The following is a 24,636-nucleotide window of genomic DNA, read 5'->3' as shown; positions in this document are numbered from 1 at the left end:
AAATTTGTGTGTTTATATATATTTACTGCACTGTTGTTTGTAATGATGAGAAACTAGTAACTGTAATGTCCATTATTGATTACACAATTTGATATATCTTTAAGAGTGGAATATAATGTAGCTCCATCAATACTGACATGAAATATTTACAGTGTAGTGTTAAAGGTAAAAAAAAGAAAAGTTTAACATTATGAATGAATTGAACGTCAACAAATGTTTATTGAGAGACCACTCTGTGCCAAGTAGTTTATTAGGAGCTAGGATTACAATTAATGATGAAAAGTAAAAGGACATGGTCACTGTTCCCCTGGGGCATATAGTCTTGGTTTAGTTTCATATGCATTGCAGAAAGTATGGACGATATATTCCAAAATGTTAAGTGCTTATCTTAGAGGGAGAGATACTTGAAAATTTTAGAATGAGCATATATTTCTTTTATAATTATAAAAAAAAGAGAAAAAAATCACAGGAGGATAAATTTTAAATGCTTTGCCCAAAGATAGGACTTCAGCAAACGCTAAAAACTAAGTCATATTCAGGTAATTCTTTACAACATTTGGAAAAAATCTTTATAAACAAGTGCCCAAAAGTTAGTGCAGTAGCACCAGCAATACCTAGTAATCATATTTCATGGCCGTTAGTTCCAAGGTTACTTTTTGTCTTGATGGTATGAGTATCCAGCAGTAGTCGTCCTGTCTTATCAGTTCTCCTAAATTTCAGGACTTATTATGAAAGCCACTTTAGGACTGATAAAAAGAATCATCCTGTTTTCACAGTTAGCAATTAACTTTGGCAAATGAATTAGCTACTGTGTCTACCCATCTCCATCCCCCAAAAAAGGAACTTTAAAATAAAATAAATATATGAATTTATTGCATGCCTTCATTTACTACACCCCAGTTATCCATTTTGGACAATCTATAGCAAACAATTAAATTGTATCCTTTATAGGAAATGATCAATTTAACACTTTCATTTTAAGTTGTAAATCCTTTTTAAGGGTTTATAATATATTTATATTCACTCTAAGTTCAGGTGAAGTTTATAGTGGTTAGTGGCTTACTGGGTTTCAGTTGTCAATAGCCAATAAATTTTAGGTTTAAAGCTAGTATTTTTTTTTAACCTTTTGTTATTGAGTCATTTAACTTTAGGTTTAAAAATTTTCTGTTATATATAGGGGGCCAGTCCTGGTGGCCTATGGTTGAGTTCACTGCGCTCCGCTTTGGTGGCCTGGGTTTGCTTCCTGGGCGTGGACCTTCACTGCTCTGTTAGCAGCCATGCTTTGCTGGTGGCCCACATACTAAGAAATAGAGGAAGATTGGCACAGATGTTAGCTCAAGGGTGAATTTTCCTCAGCAAAGAAAAAAGAAATTTCTGTTATAGATGGAAAATTTGTTTTATTATTATTTTTTTTTATGAGGAGGATTAGCCCTGAGCTAACTTCCACTGCCAATCCTACTCTTTTTGCTAAGGAATATTGGCCCTGAGCTAACATCTGTGCCCATCTTCCTCTACTTTCTATGTGGGACACCTGCCACAGCATGGCTTGATAAGCCGTGTATAGGTCCATGCCCGGGATCCGAACTGGCAAACCCTGGGCTGCCGAAGTGGAGCGGATGAACTTAAACTCTATGCCATTGGGCCGGCCCCCAAAATTTGTTTTTTAAATAAAAAATTTTAAATTTGATTATTATTTAGATTGGATTCCTTTATAATGATATCCTGCTTTTTTTCCAACTTATTTTAAAATTTTCATCCTCAGATTAAAAACCCACATAAGAACTGACAGAATACCCATGGATCACCCATTGTTAGCATTTTGCCACATTTGCTTTATTTCTCTTCTTGAATTTATATGAATTTAAATATCTTCAGGAAAAAGATACACATTGTTGCTTATATAAAATGTCTTTTTGCTAATAAACCTAATTAAATTTTAGGTTGCAGACATGAACTTCACCTTTAAATAGAACAAGGAAATCCTTATACATAACCACAATATCACTGTCACTGTCAAGAAATTTGACATTTTCACTGGTGCCTAATAATACCCCGTTTAGCTATTTGCAGCCCTGCCCCACCTGCCTGCAAGTTAAAGATCACATATAACATTCAGTTATGTCTCTTTGATCTTTTAAAATCAGGAACACTTTGCCCATCTTTTTGTGTTTTTCATGACATTGCCATTTTTGAAGAGTTCAAGTCAGTTGGTTTTTCATTTGTGTGACTTCTACCCTTATGATTTTATTCAGGTTAAATAGGTTTCCTCACCTTGAAAGTTCTCTTTAAGGGCAGTTTGAAATTTGTTTCCATTCCTGGTGCTTAATATAGTGTCAGATGTTGCTTGATAAATTTCAAAATAGATGAATTTAATCTATTACCATTGTAGCTCTACATATGCTGACAGTTAAGTCAACTCCATTGTGTTATAGAATTTTAGAATTGTTGTGACATTAGAAGTCATTAAGTGTAACCTTCCATCCCAAAGGGATATCTTTTCTACTTTTTGGTTCTTTTTAAACGGGAGATGTTAAGGTGTGAGGAAACAGACCTGAAATAGTCTGGGAATTATTGATAGTATTGTGCCTGGGAAAGGCAAGTAAAGTATGCTACCAGTCTTCATGGTATGAAAATATTACTTGGCTAAATAAGGAAGATGCTTGCGTATATCCTCCTGAAAATGCATTAATCCCAGATTTGTTACTCTAAATTGAGGATGGTGCATTTATGGCCCTGTAGCATCGTTAAATGATTATCTTACACTTCCATGTAACTTGTTAAAGAATAATGTGTTTGCGTTACAACAACCTATTGGACTGTAGTGTTTTTCTTTTTTCACTCTAGTTTCAGGAATTCCTTGCCGCTTATATTGAAAACCTGCTTTGTATGATTCTGTCAGCTTGTGAGTGTTTTTAAAGAGTTGGAGATAATTTCTATATGATCAAAAGATTTACGATAAGCACTGAAATATTCTGTCCAGAAAGAGAATGGCATTAGTTATTGCTGCCAGTAAGACTTTACAATTTATTTTGACTAAAAATTAAATTGATTTACTATTCTTTTCATCTCTTTCTGCGTGATTTCACATAGAAAGGACCACATCTATTTTTTAAATGGCAGAAGCAGTCCCTTGCCTTTTACTTATTTCCTTGTTTTTTTCTCCTTTTAAACTGATGTGTAAATGAAACAGCATTTCACTGATGGTAAACAAAGCTAGCTGAGGAGAGACAAGAAGCTATGACAGTGTTAGAATCATTATCTTGACTAATAAGAACTCTACTAACTCTAATTGCGAATCTTGAATATTCATCATTATAACTGATATAATTAATTTATTTTACTTTTGGACAGCTGAGATTATTTGATTATTTCAATTAACCTGGAATATTTAATCCTAAAGTGTATGCTTTTACAAGTCTATATTATTGAAAACATATGCATACTATAGGTTGATGTTGGTTATGAGAAACATGAATTTTGTTAGTTGCAAGTTTGATTAAGTAGTAACTTGCTTAAAAGAAAGATTAGCACACTAAACAAAAGTAGTATTTATCAGATTTTGAAATTATTAAAATTTTATTTAGTATTAAGATGGCCACTGTTATAGATAGATGAGAGTTTCATCTTATATTCTGAGTGAGAAAATTGAATTACCCCTACATTTTTCCTCTGTGATAACATCTAATCATGTTAAATCTTGAATAAGATGCTGTAATCATATCTAAGCCACTAGTGTTTTCTCGTTTTATGTGTTTGTATCAGTTTAATCTAATAATATTCTAGTATATTTTAATCTGCCAGATACTGTTTTCATATTCGTTAGCAGTATGCCCTGCTTGGAAAGAGGCAAGAAACATTGTGGCATATTTATTAGTATTTCAGCAAGCTGTATTTATTTAAAAGCATTTGTTTTAGGATTTTTGCTTTTAGATCTTCTTAGTTTGTGATCTTTTACATAGTTCTTCCAGTTTTTTTTAAAACTGTCAGGCAATATGATTTAGTGACTGAAACCTTATTTAAGAATAAGAAGAATGGGACTCTAATCATTGCTTCTCTGTTTATTGGTCCTGTTGTTAAATTGGGGGATTAATCTAATTCTCAATTAACCTATATATAATATTATCAATATTAACCCTTCCCTGCCTTCCTCATGAGACTGCCAACCACATTGTCGACCACTCTGTGTATAGGAGGTATATAAATTTAAGGTATTAATATTTGTCTTTATTTTGTAAGGAATTCCTTTTTTTTTTTATCATTTATAGTCTATGATAAAACTGGAGTGTTAATTTATGAGTTTTAATTTGCTCTTCCTTTTTGTGTCTAAAGTTTTGTTAGGTTTTTAAAGAAATAAAAGGTTACCAAGCTGCTATCCCAAGCCATTGCAAACAGCAGCTGTGTTAAAGAAATTATCATCTGTTCTGTTCAAATGGCCTGTCTTCTTGAGAAGACTAACAGGGATGATGCTTAAAACATTCTGCTAAAGTGCTTGATAGGCAAAGCTAGTGCATAGGGGAGATTAAAAAAAAAAAAAGACTGTCTAGTTGTTAATTCTTCTGTATGAGCACGCTGAAGAAAAAGCCAGAAATTATAAGGCAGAAAAACCAGAAAGAGTAGCTCAGATCCTTCTATCTGATATGCGAATACTAGGGAGGTTAAATAAGGCCCTTCTTTTTAATTGAGTCAAAAAGCTAGGAAGAATGAATTGAAAGTTTGTGGTCAAAACAGAAAGCAGTTCATTGAACCTGAGAAAATCTGATGATTGGGGACAAACTGCTGGAAAAGGTTCTTTAAGCTCAAAGAAGTTACACTGAGGGGCCAGCCCTGTGGCCTAGTGGTTAGGTTCGGTGCGCTCTACTTCAGTGTCCCGGGTTCGGTTCCCAGGCGTGGACCTACACCGCTCATTGGTGACCATGCTGTGGCGGCAACCCACCTACAAAACAGAGGAAGATTGGCACGGATGTTAGCTCAGGGCGAATCTTCTTCAGCAAAAAAAGTTACACTGATTATGAGGGAAATTACAGATTGCTGGGGAAGTCACTGTATTTTTATTGTTTTAAAATTTCTAAAATTGCTGATTTGCTTAATAGTTAATGTTTAAGTTCAGCTGTTTTAATAAATCAGTTTATTTAAGGTAATGAAAGAAGAAAAGCCATGTGTTAAACCATTCTGGAACTTAAAAATTTATATTTACACTGGTGGGTGATCATTAGTCACTGGCAGGTGTGTTAATAATGTAGATTGTAACTGGGGTGTGTACTCATCGTGCCTTGCCATGGGCCTTACCATGAATTGTGTTATAACTGGTCCAAATCATACATCTATTAGCCCCAGACTAATGCAGTCATTTGCGTTTGCAATTCCTGGCTTATACTGTTTTAATTGGAACTGTGTTATTTATTACCATAGCCTTTAAAGTGCACAAACAGTAACTTATATTTTACAGTTAGGACATTGGAGTTTTGATGCCCTCCAGGCAGAGATCACCAGGAACTCACCTATAGTTGAACAATTAGGGTTTCTTACTTGATGTTGTGAGCGAAAACCCATCCCATGGGGATTGAAGGGGTGTCTCAGAGGGTGGTAAAAAAAAAAAAAGACATTATAGAATTTGAGCTTTTGTTTGGTGATTTTGGGGAGAGTTTAAGAATATGAGGGTTTTGGGGCTGGCCCCGTGGCCGAGTGGTTAAGTTCACGTGCTCTGCTTCGGCGGCCCAGGGTTTCACTGGTTCAGATCCTAGGCATGGACATGGCACCGCTCGTCAGGTCACGTTGAGGCGGCATCCCACATGCCACAACTAGAAGGACCCACAACTAAAATGTATACAACTATGTACTGGGGGGATTTGGGGAGAAAAAGTAATAGGAGGGTTTGCTGTCGATGGGATGCTGTCAAGAAGTAAGGGCAATTCTGTGATTGGGCATCTTAATAAATCTTATCTGTAGAGAAGGGCAGATCAGAGTGAGGCTAAAACTATAATCGGTAAAGAAGCAGCAGTCACTTATTACTGGGAGAAGGGGTTGTTTGGTGTTTTGTAGCTTCGACAATGTTCATATTTTGTCTTTGTTCAGACATGATTACAAATTTGCTTTTTATCTTGATCTGTGATGGTCAAAGAATGGCCTGGTCTGATGTTGATATTCTGCAAAATCATTTAGTTCAACAGGAAAATACCAAGGCCTCCCTTTAAATGCCAAGCAGCTAGTTCATGGTTAGACCAAGGACTAGCTGATAGTACCAGGCCAACTCGTGTATATCAGGAGGTATTCTATCTCAGTAGCAAAGAGAGAGTTATTCTGTAATTAAACAACAATGAAATGAAGAGGATAGCCAGGTTTTGAAATATTGAATCTAGTGCTTCATTTTATTAAGTGAACAACAGAGTCAAATTCTTATAGAAAGAGGATAGGACAAAGAAGGAGCACTATTGTAGTCAAGTGAGAATGAAAAAGAACAGATAGTTGAAATTGTTAGAGAATTAAGAAGTATCTCATGATAGTATTCAAGTTCTGCATATTTTACATATATGGAAAAATGAGCCATCTTTGGAAACTAGCTAACATAGCATTGAGGGTAGGCCTTGTTTAGAAAGTGACTTGAGCAAGGACTTGAGGAAGTTAGCCATGTAGGTATCTGAGGGAAGAATGTACCAGAAAGAGGCAACATCCAGTGTAAAGTTTATAAGGTGAGAGTGAGAAACAGAAGGCCTGGGTATCTAAAACATAGTGAGCAAGATGAGAGAGTAGTAGAGAGAGAGGTGTAGGGGATTTGGAGCAGCAGATAACGTAGACCCATGTACGCATGTGTATGTACTTGATATTTACTCTCAGTGATATGGAGTTATTTGGAAAGTTTTGAGCAGATCATTCAGAGCATGATATCCGATTTGTATTTTAAAGGTTTACTGTGGTTATGTGTAGAAACACTCTGGGTACAAGGGTGAAAAGCGACCAGTTTAGATGCTGTTTCAGTCGTCTGTGGTGATAGTGGTGGAAGTAGTGAGATGTGGACAATCTCTAGATATACTTAAATGTCGAGTCAATGAGATTTCCTGATGGATTAGATGTGGGATGTGAGATAAGAGTCAAGGCTGACCATAGTGGTATTGGTCTATGCAAGTGGAAGAACAGAGTTGCTGTCAACCAAGATGGGGCCTTCTTATGGAAGTTGTAATTTTTAATGGAAAAAAATCAAGAGCTTGCTTTTGGACGTGTTACATTTAAGGTAAGGTATCTAGTTTTTCATAGGGGGTCTGGAGTTCAGTCAAGAGGAAAGTGTGCTAGCTGTACATGTTTTGGACTTGCCAGCATATAAAGCCTGAGATTAGATACAGTCACCAAGGCCATGAGTGTGAAATAAAAAAGATGCCCAAAGAATGAGCCCTGATGGTAACCTAACATTAAGAGATCTGGAAAAACAGGAGTAATGTACAAAAGATACTAAGAAGGAACACTAGTGCGGAAGGAAGGAAACCCAAAGAATGAAAATATTTGTTTTCCTTGCATTTTACCTTCTCAAGGAAAGGGAACCATGTCTTAGTATCTGCAGTCCTGTGTCTGACTCTATGTGTAGTTGGTACTTATTTGCTGAATAATATAAAGGATAGGTAATTTCAGTTTGGGACGTGTTTTGTTTGAGGTACCTTAACAATACCTGAAGGACATTTGAAAATTCTTATTTGGAGTTAAGGAGCAGGGAGGGAACCGGAGATACATATTTGGAACCTAGACATATATATGGTAGGAACTGAAGTCACAGTAAATACATTGCTAGCAATTTGTAAAAGCAGAAAACTGGTAAGTGTTTCAAAACTACTTGCTAAGGGAAAAATTATTACTATGTACCTGAAGCTATAGATGAGCTATAGAAAGAATTGCTAATTTCACATGTATTGATGGTTTACTTTTATAAATCACATATTATGAAATAAAGTAGTTTAAATTTGAAAAATATGGCGTATATGTATTTTTGGAAGATGATACAAGCATTATTTTCCATTAACTATTAAAATTATAGAAGTCTAATATAGAACTCCTGAAATTATTCTTTCTCTATATAAAATTTTAGATCAGTAGAACACACTATAGTTTTTGGTCTTTTTCTCCTTGGATAGACTTTATTATGTACTAAAAATATTATAGCTCTTGGAATAATATCTTTTCTATAAACTATTTCAAGATACTTTATGGACTTTAATAAAAGCCAAAGAAATGAGATATTTAGCTAAGTTTTAAAATGAAGTGGGATGCTAATGAGAACAGTGTAGAATGTCCTTGCCCCACCCTCCCTCTAAGTGTGGAATGTTTTATTAAAAAAAAAGTGTATGATAAGAATTATATTCCACAACCAAGTGAGACCCATTCTAAGCATTCAAGGCTAGTTCGATATTTGAAAATTTATCAGTATAATTCCACCATATCAGTAGGCTTGTAACTCACTCAGTAATTCCATTCCTTGGTGTTTACCCAAGAAAAATGAAACATAGTCCATGGAGTGATTTTTTAAAAATAATTTTACAAACGTTTATAGCACCTTTTTAAAAATAATTCAGAACTCCTTCCTTTTTCTGCCCTTTTCCTCCGTGTTTCCCACATCTGCCCTGGGAGCCCTGTTGCCACCCTCATAAAAAATATCTAGCCAGTTTAGCAAAGGGGGTCCATCTTAATGTATCAGCAGAGTTATTTTAATGTATCCTGAATAGAATTATCACTTGAGACATATTGTTAAAGGACTAATAAGAGTTTGTCTTCTAAAGAACAAGATTCAGTAACCTTAAATATTTTCTACGCAAATGAATGGGAGAAAAGAAAATTAGTGTAAAAAATGTGGATGTTATTAGTAGATTAGTAAAATTTAGCAAATGTTTGTTCTACAAAGGTATAGTATACTAAATAGTTACATGTGCTTAGAATAGAAAATTGAGTCAGCCTAAGTAAAATCTATTAGCAGTAATATAATAAGAAGCACACAGATATTAAGCAGTTCATTGTCTAAATGCCCTAAAATGTATGATTGAAATGTAAAATGTCCAAGTAAAAGGAATGCTTTGCAGGTAAGTGCTTCTAATTTTGAAACTTGTAACAGGGTTGTCAAGTTTTTATTTTACCATTAAGAAAATTCCTCTGTCCCTCATTCCTTCCAAAAGCAATATTTCTCACATCCCTATTACCATCATTTTATTAAAAAATGGCTTTCACTCAAAGGAAAAAGAATGAATGCTACAAAGCCACTAAAATTTAAAACTTAGGTGAAATGAAAAATATCCAGAGTCAACTCAAGAAGAAGTAGAAAACTGAAAAGACCAATGAACACAATATTTAATCGAATTAGTAGTCAGAAAAACTATCAGGCCTAGTTTTTAGGGACAAGTTTGGCCCAGCCTCCATGGAATGGGATAATCCCTAATTTCTAAAAAATATTCTAGAGATTAGAGAAAGGGGAGAAAATATGGGACTCAGTTTATAAGGGTAATACACTTTAATAATAAGACTGGCTAAAGATTTTTTAAATTGAACTGTTGGGGTAACAGAAATGACTGCTGTAGATCTCATCCTCTATCAGGCTAGTCTAGGCATCCCAGGCATGTTCTCACAGGGCAGTAAAAGGAACGTGAGAGCTAGTGGAAATTAGCCAGAGCTCTTTTAAACCCTTGATTTCTTGCTGATGTTTCATTGGCCAAAGCAGAACAGATGGCTGAGTACAGAATCAGGATGAGGGAAATCACACTTCACATTTTGATGGAAGGAGCTGGAACATCACATTACAGAGGGAGCAAGGTCGTTAATGTAATCAGTCTGTCATGTGTATCTAGAAATAAACTTAATAGAAAATGTGCAGCATGACCTAAATGGAGGAAAAGCATAAAACTATGGAATAGATCAATAGAAGAATGTAACAGAAAAGACTGTCCAGAAAGATAACGTGAGAATTTGGATTATGACAGAGATGCCTCTACAAATCAATGAAATAAGGAAAACAAGTATTTCATAAGTGTTGGCACAATGTTTTTATATGGGAAGTAGAAAAAATAAAGAGAGCTTTACTTCACAGTGTACAGCCATGCACGTTTCAATCAATGAAGGACCACATATACGATAGTAGTCCCATAAGATTAGTACCATATAGGCTAGGTGTGTAGTAGGGTGTATACCATCTAGGTTTGTGTAAGTAAACTCTGATGTTCACACAGTAGCGAAATTGCCTAACACAGCGTTTCTCAGAACATATCGCCATCCCCCATTGTTGAGTGATGCATGATGGTTCAATACCTGTTTTAAAGTCTTTTTCTGTTTATCTTGTTATTTCTGTTATCCCTGAGTCTATTGCTAGTGACTGAACAGTGGTAATCTTTTATATTGGAATATTTCAAGCATTTTACAGAAATAGAATAATATGATAAACCCAATGTATGTATCAACCAACTTCAACATTTATCAACATGTTGTAGTTTCATCTATACCTCCTACTTTGCCCCTTCTTTTTATTTTAAAGCAAATCACAGACAGCCTCTTTCATACATAAATATTTTAAGATGAAACCACTCTGCTGTTATCACTTAAAAAAAAAAACCAGCCATCCATAATCCCTTAATCTGGTTAGATATCCATCAGTATTTACATTTCCTGATTTGAAGGTTTATATGAATTCCATTAATTCCAGGAAAGGTTACTAAAACTGAAATTGAAAAAATGAATTATCTTGAAACTATTAGAGAAATTAAATTAGTAATAACAATAATAATAAAACTTTTCCTTAAGGAACCATTGAGTCCAGATTTTTTTTAATTGAAATTTTTATTGGGATAATTGTAGATTCACATGCAGTTGTAAGAAATGTCACGGAGTGGTCCTGTGTACTTGTTACCTAGTTTTCCTCAATACTAACGTTTTGCAATATTATAGAACAGTATTGAAATTGACGTTGATATAATCTTCGAATCTTATTCACATTTTCCCAGTTTACTTGTACTGTGTGTGTGTGTAGTAAATTTGGTTATTCACCACAGTCAGGTCTCTTGGGTCTCCTCCTATCTAGGTAGTTCTGCAGTCTTCCTTTATCTTTTTTGACTTTGACAATTTTGAAGATTACTGGACAGTTGGATAGTAGAATTTCCTTTAATATGGATTTGTTTGATGTTTGCTTGTGATTAGGTTCAGGTTGTGTGTTTTTGGCAAGAACAGGACAGTAGTGATTTTGCATCCCTTCTCAGTGCATCTTAGATTAGGTGCCCCATAATGATGATATTGACTGGTGATGGTAACTGAAGCAGTTTAAGGTGGTGCCTGTGAGATTTCTTCATTGTCAAGTTCCTTTCTTCCTCTTGTAATTAATAAGTAGTTTTTGGTGAGAAACTATATTAATAGCTTCTTTCTCATCATTTTTTTACCTACTAATTTTAGCAGCCATTGATGAGTTTTGACTGAGCATTTATTACTGTAGTATTTGCCATTTGGTGATTTTGCATCATTCATTTTTCATCACCTGAAATTCTATATAGGACACTGTGGTAAATTTGCTTACTTAGAATCATATAGTGGTGAACTTGAAAGAGGCTTAAATGATCCTCTAGTGTCAACCCTGTTGAATAATCATATCTTGTTAGTGGAGGAATGGGTCTTATAAACGCAGAATTTTGGGAATATTTTAAAAAGTTAGTAATTAGCATTTGTTTAGCCTAGATTACAACAGTGCTACTTGAAGTTGGTCTGTGGATTGTTGCTAGTTCACAAATTACTGTTACTATATTTTTGCTTAGGTCAGTTGAGGAAATAAGAGTAAGTACTGAGCAAGTTTTACCATAATTTGACTCGTCACAACTTTTGTATGATATTTTACACAAGTATTGGCTTACAACTCTAGTCTTCAACGACACTGGCCTATCTGATGTGAATTTTCTACCTCTTCTATCTTCAGCTTTGCTTTCAGCTTTGTTCTTTTGTAAGTATTAGGGGCCAGCTCCACCTGGAGCCCAGCATTAAAGAAGTATTGCCTCTTTTTATGTGAGAAAAACAAAGAATGCTAAGTGTTCTGCATTGTATGACCTTAACATTGTCACATAGGGCACTAATTTTCAGAAGAGCTAAGAGAAGGAAAGGAGGGTAAAACTAATCAAGGTAATTAGTTATTATAAACAGGCAAATGAACAAAAGATGAAAGAGAAATTGTTGTGGAGGTGGTTCTTTTTGGTTACCATTGGTGTTGCCAGTTTATCTAGATCCTGCTTAGTTGGTACATTCAAATCTGCAAGGTATACATTAATTATTATTGTTATTATTTTGTCCTTTTTAATATGTTCTTTTAATTTGGTCATTATTTGTTCATTTTCTAGGAATACAGGAGTTTCCAGAAAATATAAAAAATTGTAAAGTTTTGACAGTTGTAGAAGCCAGTGTAAATCCTATTTCCAAGTAAGTTCTTTTCTGTTGAATTACAAGTTAGTTTTGTGAATAAAGCAGCTATAAAATGGTAGACTATTACTTTCTACATTTTAAAGAGCAGTTATCAGTCTTAAATCTATACCAAGTTTCAGTTTTAGATTAAAAAGGACCCTTTTAAATAACCTTTCTAACTCCATATTTTACAAAGGTAAATTTGACATCCAAACAGATAATGCAAGTGCTTTACTCCGGGTTTCACAGATAGCAGAGGTCAGGTATGAGACTAGAATTCAGGTCTCCCCACTCAGTGTTGCTTGCACAGTATAAAAATGTCTTCACTTGCAAATTATATATGCAGCACACTCAAACTTTTGAAAATAATAAAAGAAACTGAAAGGTCAAGAAGGTAAAAACAACAAAAAAAGAAAAGCCATGTGATTGGTTACACCATATACCAGAGGTCATAGGTATTCTTTTGTGATGGTAGGGCTGTAAGCAGAAGGCTTTCCTGGCACCAAAGCTGTTAAATTTTGCAAAAATGGAATAGTGAGGCAAAAGATGAATAGAGTGAAGCAGAGTTTAATATAGCTAAGTTGAAAGGTGAACCAGCTTTCACGTATTATAGTACTGTATTGAGTTTTTCCAAACTTTGCATTGCTTCACTTGCTGTAGAAGATGGAGGAATGTGACACAGGAGAGAAAGAAGATGAGTCAAAGACTGATGTGTTTTACTTCAAGGGAATTTTGTACTTGTTAAAATCCTGGACATACATGTAAGGATGATGTTTTATCTTCATCTGAAAATACTGCTCTAGCCTCAAGTTCCAGATCTGTAATTTGTTTTGTAAGTCAGAGGAAATAAAAGTAAAGCTAATACATATATGGCCTTAAAATGTCGCTCAGCTTTTTATATTATTTCTTCTCATTTGCTCATTGTAAAATTATTCAATCTTCCTTTGATTATTTAGGGGCCAAATGTAGAAACTGAAAAAAATCTAAACCAGTGATTCTCAGATGGGAACGATTTTGCCTTCAAGGGTCATTGAGAAATTCTGGAGACGTTTTTGGTTTTTACAACCTGTGGTGGTTGGCAGTGCTACTGGCTTCTAGTGGGTAGAGGCCAGGGCTGCTGCTAAACATCTTACAATGCATAAGACAACCTTCTCACAACAAAGAATTATCCAGCCCAAAAAGTCAACACTGTCAAGGATTAGAATTCATTATCTAGTCCTTTGGATTGACATTAGATAAGGCAAGTTCAAGAGTGCCGGCTGATGTCATAGTTATGTCCTAAATACATTTCTGTGTATTTGTGGCTCATTCATAGTTGACTATTTTGTGTAGATTATATCTTACTGAGATAAATATTGCCTCATTTCCTTTTTACAAAGAGATGAAGATATAGGCATTGAAACAGGTACATTATGACAAAAGGCAAATCTCAATTTGAGGATCACTCATAAAAGTAAAGAGATGGCTGTTACCTGTTAAGAACATGCGTTGCTTAGACAGATTCTTATAGATATTTTGATGAGACAAATTCTGTATGTGAATTTAATTTAAATTCTGGTATATTTTATATAGGCTTCCTGATGGATTTTCTCAGCTGTTAAACCTAACCCAGTTATATCTGAATGATGCTTTCCTTGAGTTCTTGCCAGCTAATTTTGGCAGGTAAATTATAGTTTCTTCTAAAACCTTTTCTTGTTAGCTCTTGTGAAGTTTGCAAAACTACAAGTTGTTTTAGTAACACTGTTAATTACAGTTTCATAGGCTCTTTTGTAATTATTTCCAAGCATTGTGGTTTTTATAGTTTCTTCAGAACTTTTCTTTTCCTTCTTCTTCTTCTTCTCCCCAAAGCCCCCAGTACCTAGTTGTATATTCTAGTTGTGAGTGCCTCTGGTTGTGCTATGTGGGATACCGCCTCAGCATGGCCTGATGAGCGGTGCCATGTCTGGGCGCGCCCGGGATCCAAACTGGTGAAACCCTGGGCCGCCGAAGTGGAGTGCGTGAACTTAACTACTTGGCCGCGGGGCCAGCCTCAGAACTTGTTATTCTGACTTTTAATGTATTTTCCCCAGTAAACAATAAGCAGTGAAAACTTAAAAAAGTAAATTAAGATTTGAATTGTTTTTTTAAAAAGTATGCAAAAGTAGGGAGTTTAAATGGAAGTAGTTTCTGTATATTTGAGATATGGAATGCTTTATTCTTACCATTTGTCACATTGGAAAATGATCTAATTATTGTCTTAACTGTCTCCTCCACTAGAATCAAAATTCTGGAGAAAAGAAAATGTGTTTCTGGGGTCCACCCCATTGGTGCCCCCGTGCCCAATATCTGAACGTAGAGCAGTTCTTGTCTTATTATAATATTGTAGTCCCAGAATAATTTTTTTAAATGAAAAGATGAATCAATAAATGAATCGCTAATAGGTATCAAATTATTATTGTATTTAAATTACTGGAGAAAGTGCTATCCAACTACATGTTAATTTTGTAGTCATCTTTTTGTCTAAAAATAATTAAAGACAAATACTGTGTGATTTCACTTACATGTGGAATCTTAAAAAAAACCCAAAACCCCAAACCCTAAACTCAGAGATAACACAGAAGAGATTGATGGTAGTCAGGGTGGGGAGTGGGCAAAATGGATGGAGGAGGTCAAAAGGTGTAAACTTCCACTTACAAAATAAGTCAGGGAGATAGAATGCACAGCATGGTGACTATAGTTAATAATACTGTATTGTATATTTGAAAGTTCCCTAAGAGAATAGATCTTAAAAGTTCTCATCATAAGAAAAAGTTTTTGTAACTATGTATGGTGATGGATGTTAACTAGACTTGTTGTGATGATCATTTTGCAATACATACAAATATTGAATGATTGTGTTGTACATCTGAAACTAGTACAATGTTATATATCAGTCATATTTCAATAAAGAAAAAATGAATTCTGGGAATTATTGCAGCCCAGTGACTGTCCTGTGGGAGCCATGTTATGACACATCATGTATACATATACACATCTATACATGTATATATTAAATTTATGTACCTGTCCAATTCCTTTTCTTTTTTTTTTTTTGAGGAAGGTTACCCCTGACCTAACACTGCTGCCAATCCTCCTTTTTTTGCTGTGGAAGACTGGCTCTGAGCTAACATCCATGCCCATCTTCCTCTACTTTATATGTGGGATGCCTCCCACAGCATGGCTTGCCAAGCGATGCCATGTCCGCACCCGGGATCCAAACTAGTGAACCCTGGGCTGCCAAAGCAGAATGTGCACACTTAACCGCTGTGCCACCAGGCCAGCCCCACCAATTCCTTTTCTGTATCTGGCATTTGGACCTCTTTTTAAAAATTGAAATATATTTGACACATAACATTGTGTAAGGTATACAACATGTTGGTTTGATACATTTATGTGTTATTTTATGATTGTCATTATGGCATTAGTTAGTGCCTCTGCACCACTTACTCTGCTCATTTTCCCTCTAGTTTGATTGGAATGTGCATCCCTAAATTGCCAGAGGATTTCTCTTTCTCCATGTTCCTTGTCTTCCTTTATTTTTCCCTCTGGGAGTTGAACTCTAGAGTTGAATTATCTACTAATGCCTAATAATTTGGGGAAGTATTTTCACAAAAAAGGCATGAAATGCTCTAAGGTTGATATTTGGGGACAATCGTTTTGTGCTTTGAATATACCTATGAGTGTTTAGCTTTCCCCCCACTAATTCTGAGGAGCAGAAATAGTCTTTTCTTCCTTTGTATTTCTTTGTTAAGTTTTAATACAGTATTCTGCACATTGTAGTTACACAATAACTATTGGTTGCTTTGAAACTTGAGTATACCATTAATTTGTTAACTAATTCTTTGTCCTTGTCATAGGTTCTTCATTTGTTTTCTTTGTTTTGCAGATTAACTAAACTCCAGATATTAGAACTTAGAGAAAACCAGTTGAAAATGTTGCCGAAGTAAGTAAGGGTGATATCCTGTCTAGAATTTAGCTTAGAATTTTTAATTCTTAAGTCCTTAGAGAAATATTCACTTTTTAATATCTAAAATATGAGTGCAAAATATTTTAAAAGACTGACATTTGTGATCATCATATTTTTATTAGTGGCATTCAATATAAAAATCCGTGCATCTGTTGTTGGTATTTAATAGTGATTTCATAGCTCTTTGGAACTCAGTGTTGTGTGACAAAAGTAAGAATAATAAGTATGTAAAGCCCACATGAGTCCCAAATAAAGTTCATACACTAGAGCTCTTACATAGTACTCATTAGAGAGATTAGTAGGGTCTTCATGGGAAGTCTGATAACTGTAGTTCTAAGAACTTGTCTGGTTTTGTGGCCTGTTGAAGTTAGAAATGGGGTAGAGGGCCCCTTGGTGGTAAGCTAACATCCAGAAGAGGGCAGTCCAAGAGGAAGTACGAAGGTAAAATTAAAACGGGTCTACAAACTCAAAATGCACTGTAGACTCTGCCCATTTGTTGAAGAAATGTCTTATACACCCTGAATTCATTGCTCCATTTTTACAGTTTAGGCACTGGCAAACTACCGTCTGGTTAAATCTGGCCCACTGCCTATTTTCGTTAATGAAGTTTCATTGGAACCGCATTCATTCATGCATATGTTGTCTGTGGCTGCTTTTGCTCTATGGTAGGTAGAGTCAAGTAGTTGTGGCACACTGTATGCAAAGCCTAGCATTTACTATCTGACCCTTTACAGAAAACTTTGCTGACTCCTGTTGTAATTTATTTGTCAAGAGTTAATTGTCACCTCTTGAGTGAAGCATCTCCAGCTCCCCAGGAGTTAGTTGTTCTGTTTACTCAACATCTGTGGCATCTTACTTACGTCTGTTACGACGTTTACCACGTTAGTCTAATTTTTTTATACATTTGACTCCCTTCTTACCTGACCAACATATACATATGAGCACATGTACTTGTATCCTTTCCCCCTGATTGTAAGTCTTTGAGAACAAAGAGCATATGTAGTTTTGATTCCCCAAAAGATGTTGTGTATTAGCCGAGTAATTGTTCAGTACAGGAATGATTGGCATATAAAGTGAGGGTTGTGAGTATAAATTAAAATGGGAATTATGATCCATATTAAAATTCAAAAAGGTTTAAATATTTTACAGGTTTGGTACAGGCGTTGATGACTCCTTAGCTCAAAACTTGACTGCTTTCTAAGAGATTTGAATAACCAAGGTGTAAATTGTTTACTGAAATAGCTAAGCCTACAGTTAATATGGTCTATCTGATATCATAGGTAATTCATTTAACTCCTATTTAACTTCAGATTGGGCTCTCTCAATGTATTTGCAAATATAATTCTTTCCTTCTTTCTTTTTAAGACTTAGGATTGAAAGCTTTGAGGCCTCTCAAACTATAAAGAGGCCATAGTTTTAAATGTTATGAAAGTCCTGTGCGTTCAGGTTATATGAGTGGACCTTTTTATGATTAAAGAGTAGAGCAGTGGGAAAGCTGTTTTAGATATGTAGTTAAGTGAAATTTAATACCATCTTAATACTGGAGGGCACAGTACCAAGAACACAAAGGATGTAAATTTTTCCTCTGAGACAGAAGAAAAGATAAAAATGAGTTAAATACAAAGGAATTTTAGAGGAGCAGGAACAGGAGGAACAGGAGGAAATTTGAGGGATATTGTTTTTACTTTCTTCTTAGAGTAGGACTCTGGATCTTAAATGAAAAGACTTGAAAATGAAAAGGTGAAATTTTGTCTTAGATTTTTGAGGCATATGAGTAGGACCAAAGTTGCCAGTGTTAGCTACAGCAAATTGAGATGGAGATGCTTTTAGGACTTTATGATATATTTCCTCTCTTTTGTTACATATCTGTATCATTCACATTTTCCTAAATCAGTTTTAAAACTTACCTTTCTAAGAATGTCATTTGTAATTAAGTTTTTCCAATGCACTGTGGTTTTTTTTTGGTACCCTCTTTTATAACTTACCCTTGTTGATATAAAGTGTTTAATTGCTGCATATGAATTTTTTGTGTTATCTTGTCATTATAAGAATATTGAATTAAGGAAAACAAGATTAAGCTTTCTTCTTTCCGTCTTCCTCCCCTCCTCACAGCCCTCTTTACTTTTCTCAAATGTCCGCCTGGTATAGTATTATTATGGACATGGGAGTTTAATATCATAGCATCTAATCTTTCTTGAGAAAGGTCCTGGACACTCCTTTTGCTTTGTTATGAAGCAAACTAAAACTGACTTAGATGTTTTCTGTACAAAGACAGATATGAGTAAGGGAAGCAGAATTATAATACCTCATAGTACCTGAGAATAGGCACTCAATAAATCTAAGTTAAATAAAGCAGCCTTGAGAAAAATTGGTGTTGTGAGATGAATTAAAGGAGTGTTGATAGGGTGGCATATTTGAAATGGAAGAGTTGGGGGAAATTAGCTTCCTCTAATGTTAGATGAGTAGTACCAGTGGCATAGCAATTATATTTCTTCTTATATTTTTGTCACTAAAAAGCCAGAGAAATGTTTTAAGTGAGTTTTATCTTACTGTTTTTAATTTGTTAAATTTCCAAAGAAGATAGAAATAATCTGTGATCTTGTGTCATACTTTAAGGAAGCTATTCGTTTTTAATGCTGTTAATTTCCAAATTATTAACATATTAATATAATATATTCATAATATGATAACTGTATTAGGTATCATTTTGTAATATTTTAATGTAGAGTTTCTTGTCTTGGTACTTGGTAGTACCTCAATCTATTAAATTATAGGTTTTGCTAAAAATAGCAATTTAAGAGTACAGGCATACTTCGTTTTATTGCACTTCATTTTATTGTGCTTTGCACATGTTGTATTTTTTACAAATTGAAGGTTTGTGGCAGCCCAACATTGAGCAAGTCTATTGGTGCCATTTTTCCAACAGCATTTGCTCACTTAATGTGTCTGTGTCACATTTTGTTAATTCTTACAATATTTCAAACTTTTTCATTATTATTATATTTGTTATGGTGATCTGCGATCAGTGATTTTTTTTTTCTTAAAGATTTTGTTTTTCCTTTTTCTCCCAAATTCCCCTGGTACATAGTTGTATATTTTTAGTTGTGGGTTCTTCTAGTTGCAGCATGTGGGATGCCATCTCAGCATGGCTTGATGAGTGGTGCCATGTCCGTTCCCAGGATTTGAACCGGCGAAACCCTGGGCCACTGAAGCAGAGTGTGCGAAACTAACCACTTGGCCACGGGGCCAGCCCCTGTGATCAGTGATTTTTGATGTTACTATTGTAATTGTTTTGGTGTGCCACGAGCCACGCCCATATAAGGCAGCTAACTTAATCAGTAAATGTGTGTGTTCTACCTGCTCTGCCCACCAGCCCTTCCCCCATCTCTCTCCCTCTTCTTGGATCTCCTGATTCCCTGAGATACAACGATATTGAAATTAGACTAATTAACAACTCTACAACGGCTTCTAAGTTTCAAGTAAAAGGAAGAGTTGTACATCTGTCACTTTAAATCAGAAGCTAGAAATGATGAAGCGTAGTGAGGAAGGCATGTTGAAAGCCAAGATAGGCTGAAAGGTAGGCCTCTTGTGCCAAACAGCTGAATTGTGAATGCAAAGGAAAAGTTCTTGAAGGAAATTAAAAGTGCTACTCCAGTGAACACAGGAATGATAAGAAAACAAAACTAGCCTTATTGCCAATTTGGAGAAAGTTTTCCTGGTCTGTCTAGAAAAATCAAACCAGCCACAACATTTCCTTAAGCCAAAGTCTAATCCAGAGCAAGACCCTAATTCTCTTCAATTCCATGAAGATTGAGAGAACTGAGGAAGCTACAGAAGAAGAGTTTGAAGCTGGCAGAGATTGGTTCCTGAGGTTTAAGGAAAAAAGCCACCTCCATAACATAAAAGTGCAAGGTGAAGCAGCAAATGCTGCTGTAGAAGCTGCAGCAAGTTATCCAGAAGATCTAGCTAAGGTAATTCATGAAGGTGGCCACACTAAACAATAGATTTTCAATGTAGATGAAGCAGCCTTATATTGGAAGAAGATACCATCTAGGACTTTCATAGCTAGAGAGGAGAAATCAGTGCCTGGCTTCAAAGCTTCAAAAGATAGGCTGACTCTCTTGCTAGGGGCTAATGCAGCTGGTGACTTTAAGTTGAAGCCAGTGCTCATTTACCATTCTGAAAATCCTAGGGCCCTTAAGCATGATGCTAAATCTACTTTGCCACTGCTCTATACATGGAACAGCAAAGCCTGGATGACAGCACAAGTTTGTTAACAACATGGCTTACTGAATATTTTAAGCCCACTGTTGAGACCTGCTGCTCAGAAAAAAAGATTCCTTTCAAAATATTACTGCTCACTGGCAGTGCACCTGGTCACTCAAGAGCTCTGATGGAGATGTACAATGAGATTATTGTTTTCATGCTTGCGAAAACCACATCCATTCTCCAGCCCATGGATCAAGGAGTAATTTCAACATTCAGGTCTTATTTAAGAAATACATTTTTGTAGGGCTATAGCTGCCATAAATAGTGATTGCTTTGATGGATCTTGGCAAAGTAAATTGAAAACACTCTGTAAAGAGTTCTTTCTAGATGCCCTTAAAGAACATTTGTGATTCAAGGGAAGAGGTCAAAATATCAACATTAACAGGAGTTTGGAAGAAGTCGATTCCAACCCTTATGGATGACTTTGAGAGGTTTAAGATTTCAGTGGAGAAAGTAACTGCAAATGTGGTAGAAATAGCAAGAGAACTAGAATTAGAAGTGGAGCCTGAAGATGTGACTGAATTGCTTCAATCTCATGGTAAAACTTTAACGGATGAGGAGTTGCTTCTTATAAAAGAGCAAAGAAAATGGTTTCTTGAGATAGAATCTACTCCTGGTGAAGATGCTGGGAAGATTGTTGAAATTACAATAAGGGATTTAGAATGTTACATAAACTTAGTTGATAAAGCAGTGGCAGGTTTGAGAGGATTGACTCCAATTTTGAAAGAAGTTCTACTGTGGGTAAAGTGTTATCAAACAGCATTGCATGCTACAGAGAAATCATTTGTGAAAGGAAGAGTCAATTGACCGGGCAAACTTCATTGTTGTCTTATTTTAAGAAATTGCCACAACCACTCCAGTCTTGATCAGTCAGCAGCCATCAACATGGAAACAACATTCCCCACCAACAAAAACATTATGAGGCACTGAAGGCTTAGATGCCAGGTAGCATTTTTTTTAGCAATAAAGTGTTTTTTAATTAAGGTATGTAAATTGTTTTTTTAGACATAATACTATTGCACACTTAATAGGTTACACTATAGTGGAAACATAACTTTTATATGCACTGGGAAACCAGAAAATTCATGTGACTTTTTCTTGAGATGGTCTGGAATGAACCTGCAATAGCTTCAAGGAATGCCTGTATTCATATGTGTTTGAGTTAATTAGTGATTAGTTTAGTTTAAAAAGCTTTTATTGAATGAAAGGTAAAAGTACAATTTGGTTTATTTCATTATGAAATCAGTTTGTACATTTTCCCAGTCTCTGTAGTTGCAGAGAAATGTTGGTATTAAGTTAGAAGTTAAAAATGGTGTATTTGTAGCTTTTTTTAAATAAATACCATCTACAAGTTATATTTGTGATTTTATAAACTATTTTTGAATTGTATTGAATTTATTTTGAAATGTGGGGATCAGTGGAATATTTACTGTTCTTGGAATTCTGATTATTAATTTTTAGAGTTAATCTTGAAGTTTTACAAATAAATACAGTCTTGAAAAATAGTAGTAATTACTATGTAGCTGCCAAACAGTCTAATTCATTAGTTGATTTGTACTATATGAAAATTTATTTTATGAAAAAATAAAAATCAGTTACTCATATTCTGGCCTGTGGGTTTAAATTTACTGTGACTACTTTTTTCTTTTGCTGAGGAAGATTAGCCCTGAGCTAACATCTTTGCCAATCTTCCTTCACTTTGTATGTGGATCACCACCACAGTGTGTCTGACAAGTGGTGTAAGTCCATACCCTGGATCTGAACCTGCAAACCTGGGCTGCTAAAGCAGAACATGCCTAACTTAACCACTACGCCATGGGGCCAGCCCCCTGTGATTACTTCTTAAGAGTAGAAATGAAAACCTGCTAAGAAGCCAAAATTGAAGAATAATTGATAACTTACTTCATTTTATTTAGAAATTAAATATGAGATTTCTTTTCTTAGAAAGTTTTTATTTTGTTAACATGTGAAAGCTTGTACATCATTAGATATTATGTAAGAATGTTTTTCACTGTTAATTTTGAAAGCTTTCATGTAATTGATATTTTTGTATACTTAATTCTTTGTTAATCCATTGTGCATAGAACCATGAATAGACTGACCCAGCTGGAAAGACTGGATTTGGGAAGTAATGAATTCACAGAAGTGGTAAGTTCTCACCATTCTTACTTGCCATGAATCTTATATTTGATTAAGAACAAAATGTGAATATTAAAATATCTATTTCTCTGCATTTTTTAATTATAAAATTGGGTAAAGATATACACATAATTTTGAGAGAGAAGATATGAAAGTTCTTAATAGGGAAAATTAACCAGACAGATAGAAACATTTAACAGTAGGGAGGATAAAACTTAAAATTAATGAGAAACCCATGGAAAAGGTAACTAAAAGCTTTTAGGCACAGAAAGTAGAAAATGAGAGAGATTATAAGGGAAAAACAAACTTTCGTGAGAGTAGCATGTATCGGGAAAAGTAATTCTGAGTCAAAAATAACTCCCTGGGGGTATTGCTTAGGAATTTGTTCAATGATAAAATACTTTCTATAATTTACTTACTAGTTAAAGAGAAGATGTTCAGTGAAGCAGTTGTTATTTTTGAGTTGGTGATGAGATCTCTGGATTGTGTTTTTGGTTTCTGTGCAAAGTGTACTATGATGTTGAATCAAAAAATGAGAGGAGTATTAAAGCAGTTTTTTGTCTTGTCATTTGTCTTAGAGTACTCAGAAAATAAGCTAGATATTTTCTTGAAGAGGAATTCACTAACCTGAATATCATTATCATTAAAATTTTTACATTGTGTTTACAAGTTTGTTTTTAAAAAGTGTGATAGATTTCAAATGGTAGTCTTAAGAACAGGGGTTTCTGTGCTGTCAGCTGGAGGGTTACCCTGTGGGTGTTGGAGTGTACATGTGCTCACTAAATAGATGGCTTTTCATCTAAAGTCAGTGGAGGAGCATGGTGTTTTAGATGCCTCATGTTTTTTCTGAAATACTCTCTTTCATATTATTTATTATATTTTAATTGCAGATAGTTTATGGTGGGTTTTATTGTATGTTGTGGAAGTTTTTACTCAATGTGAGAAAGTACATATTCTATATTTGTTAAATTATCTAGCTGTTGTATTCTTTCTCAGTGTTCATTTTATATGTATTAATCTATTTTCACATAAACTATTTGAAAATTTTTAATTATTTTTAATTTTAAGAATCAGAACGGCATTCAAAATCATTAACTTTCATACCATTTTAGTCTTCCAACATTATACATTTTTTAAAAACTTATGATTAGAATTATAATAGGTAAACCACAAAAGGAGATCTCTTTTAATCCAAGTTATACCTAGAATTCTTACCTATATTTATATTGTTAACAGTCAATCTGAATAACGTGCATTTTATGTATCGCTCATGTTATTATGATGTTTAGGTATGATGGTACTGTATGCCATCACAATGTCAATGATTGGACACAGGTTTGAGTGGGTGACAAATATCTTCAAAGCACGCATTTAGAAGAGCCTCTGAGGGCAAATGCCCAAGATGAAATCTTGCCTGAATACCAAGGTCCACCACAACTCTTTGATTCATTTTTTGGTCCTCAGCACTATATTATAAGTAATACTCCGCCATGTAATGCCTAGGAGTTTAAAGTAACAGAATACACTTATGTGGTTATGCCTTGGCTTGCTTACTTTTCTCTCATTGTTGGACATTTCAGATGTATGTTGCCTTATTTCTTTTTTTCCTTCCCTCTTCGTCACCAGAGAATATCTTTGTGGTTTTCCTAAGATTTCTTAAAAGGCTGCATGTTTTTACAGATAATGATTGAGAATATCTTTTTATTGTACTCTTCAAAGCAGTGGGTCTTATTTTTATTTATTTATTAATTGTATAAATACTTGAGCTTTTTATATAATCAAAAGTTTAAATGAGTTTTATGCAATCTACTGTTATGGTAAGTCTATCTTTGAGTTCTCCTTTAGTACTGTTA

At 34.8% G+C, this 24,636-nt stretch overlaps 1 protein-coding gene across 11 annotated transcripts in view; it reads left to right on the top strand.

The window, feature by feature from the left end:
- ERBIN (erbb2 interacting protein) overlaps nucleotides 1-24,636 on the top strand; it is a 135,605-nt gene that overhangs the window by 54,779 nt on the left and 56,190 nt on the right. For all 11 annotated transcript variants that reach the window (XM_014856374.3, XM_014856373.3, XM_014856372.3 and 8 more), the window contains 4 exons: nucleotides 12,330-12,408; nucleotides 13,963-14,052; nucleotides 16,295-16,351; nucleotides 22,729-22,792. In XM_014856374.3, the coding sequence (XP_014711860.1) occupies nucleotides 12,330-12,408; nucleotides 13,963-14,052; nucleotides 16,295-16,351; nucleotides 22,729-22,792 (290 nt within the window). The remainder of the gene's footprint in view (nucleotides 1-12,329; nucleotides 12,409-13,962; nucleotides 14,053-16,294; nucleotides 16,352-22,728; nucleotides 22,793-24,636) is intronic.

The sequence above is a fragment of the Equus asinus genome, chromosome 10, assembly GCF_041296235.1.
Source record: "Equus asinus isolate D_3611 breed Donkey chromosome 10, EquAss-T2T_v2, whole genome shotgun sequence".
NCBI classification, from domain to species: Eukaryota; Metazoa; Chordata; class Mammalia; order Perissodactyla; family Equidae; genus Equus; species Equus asinus.
Note: the sequence above shows the minus strand (reverse complement) of the source record. Positions and strands in the feature narration are given on the sequence as shown.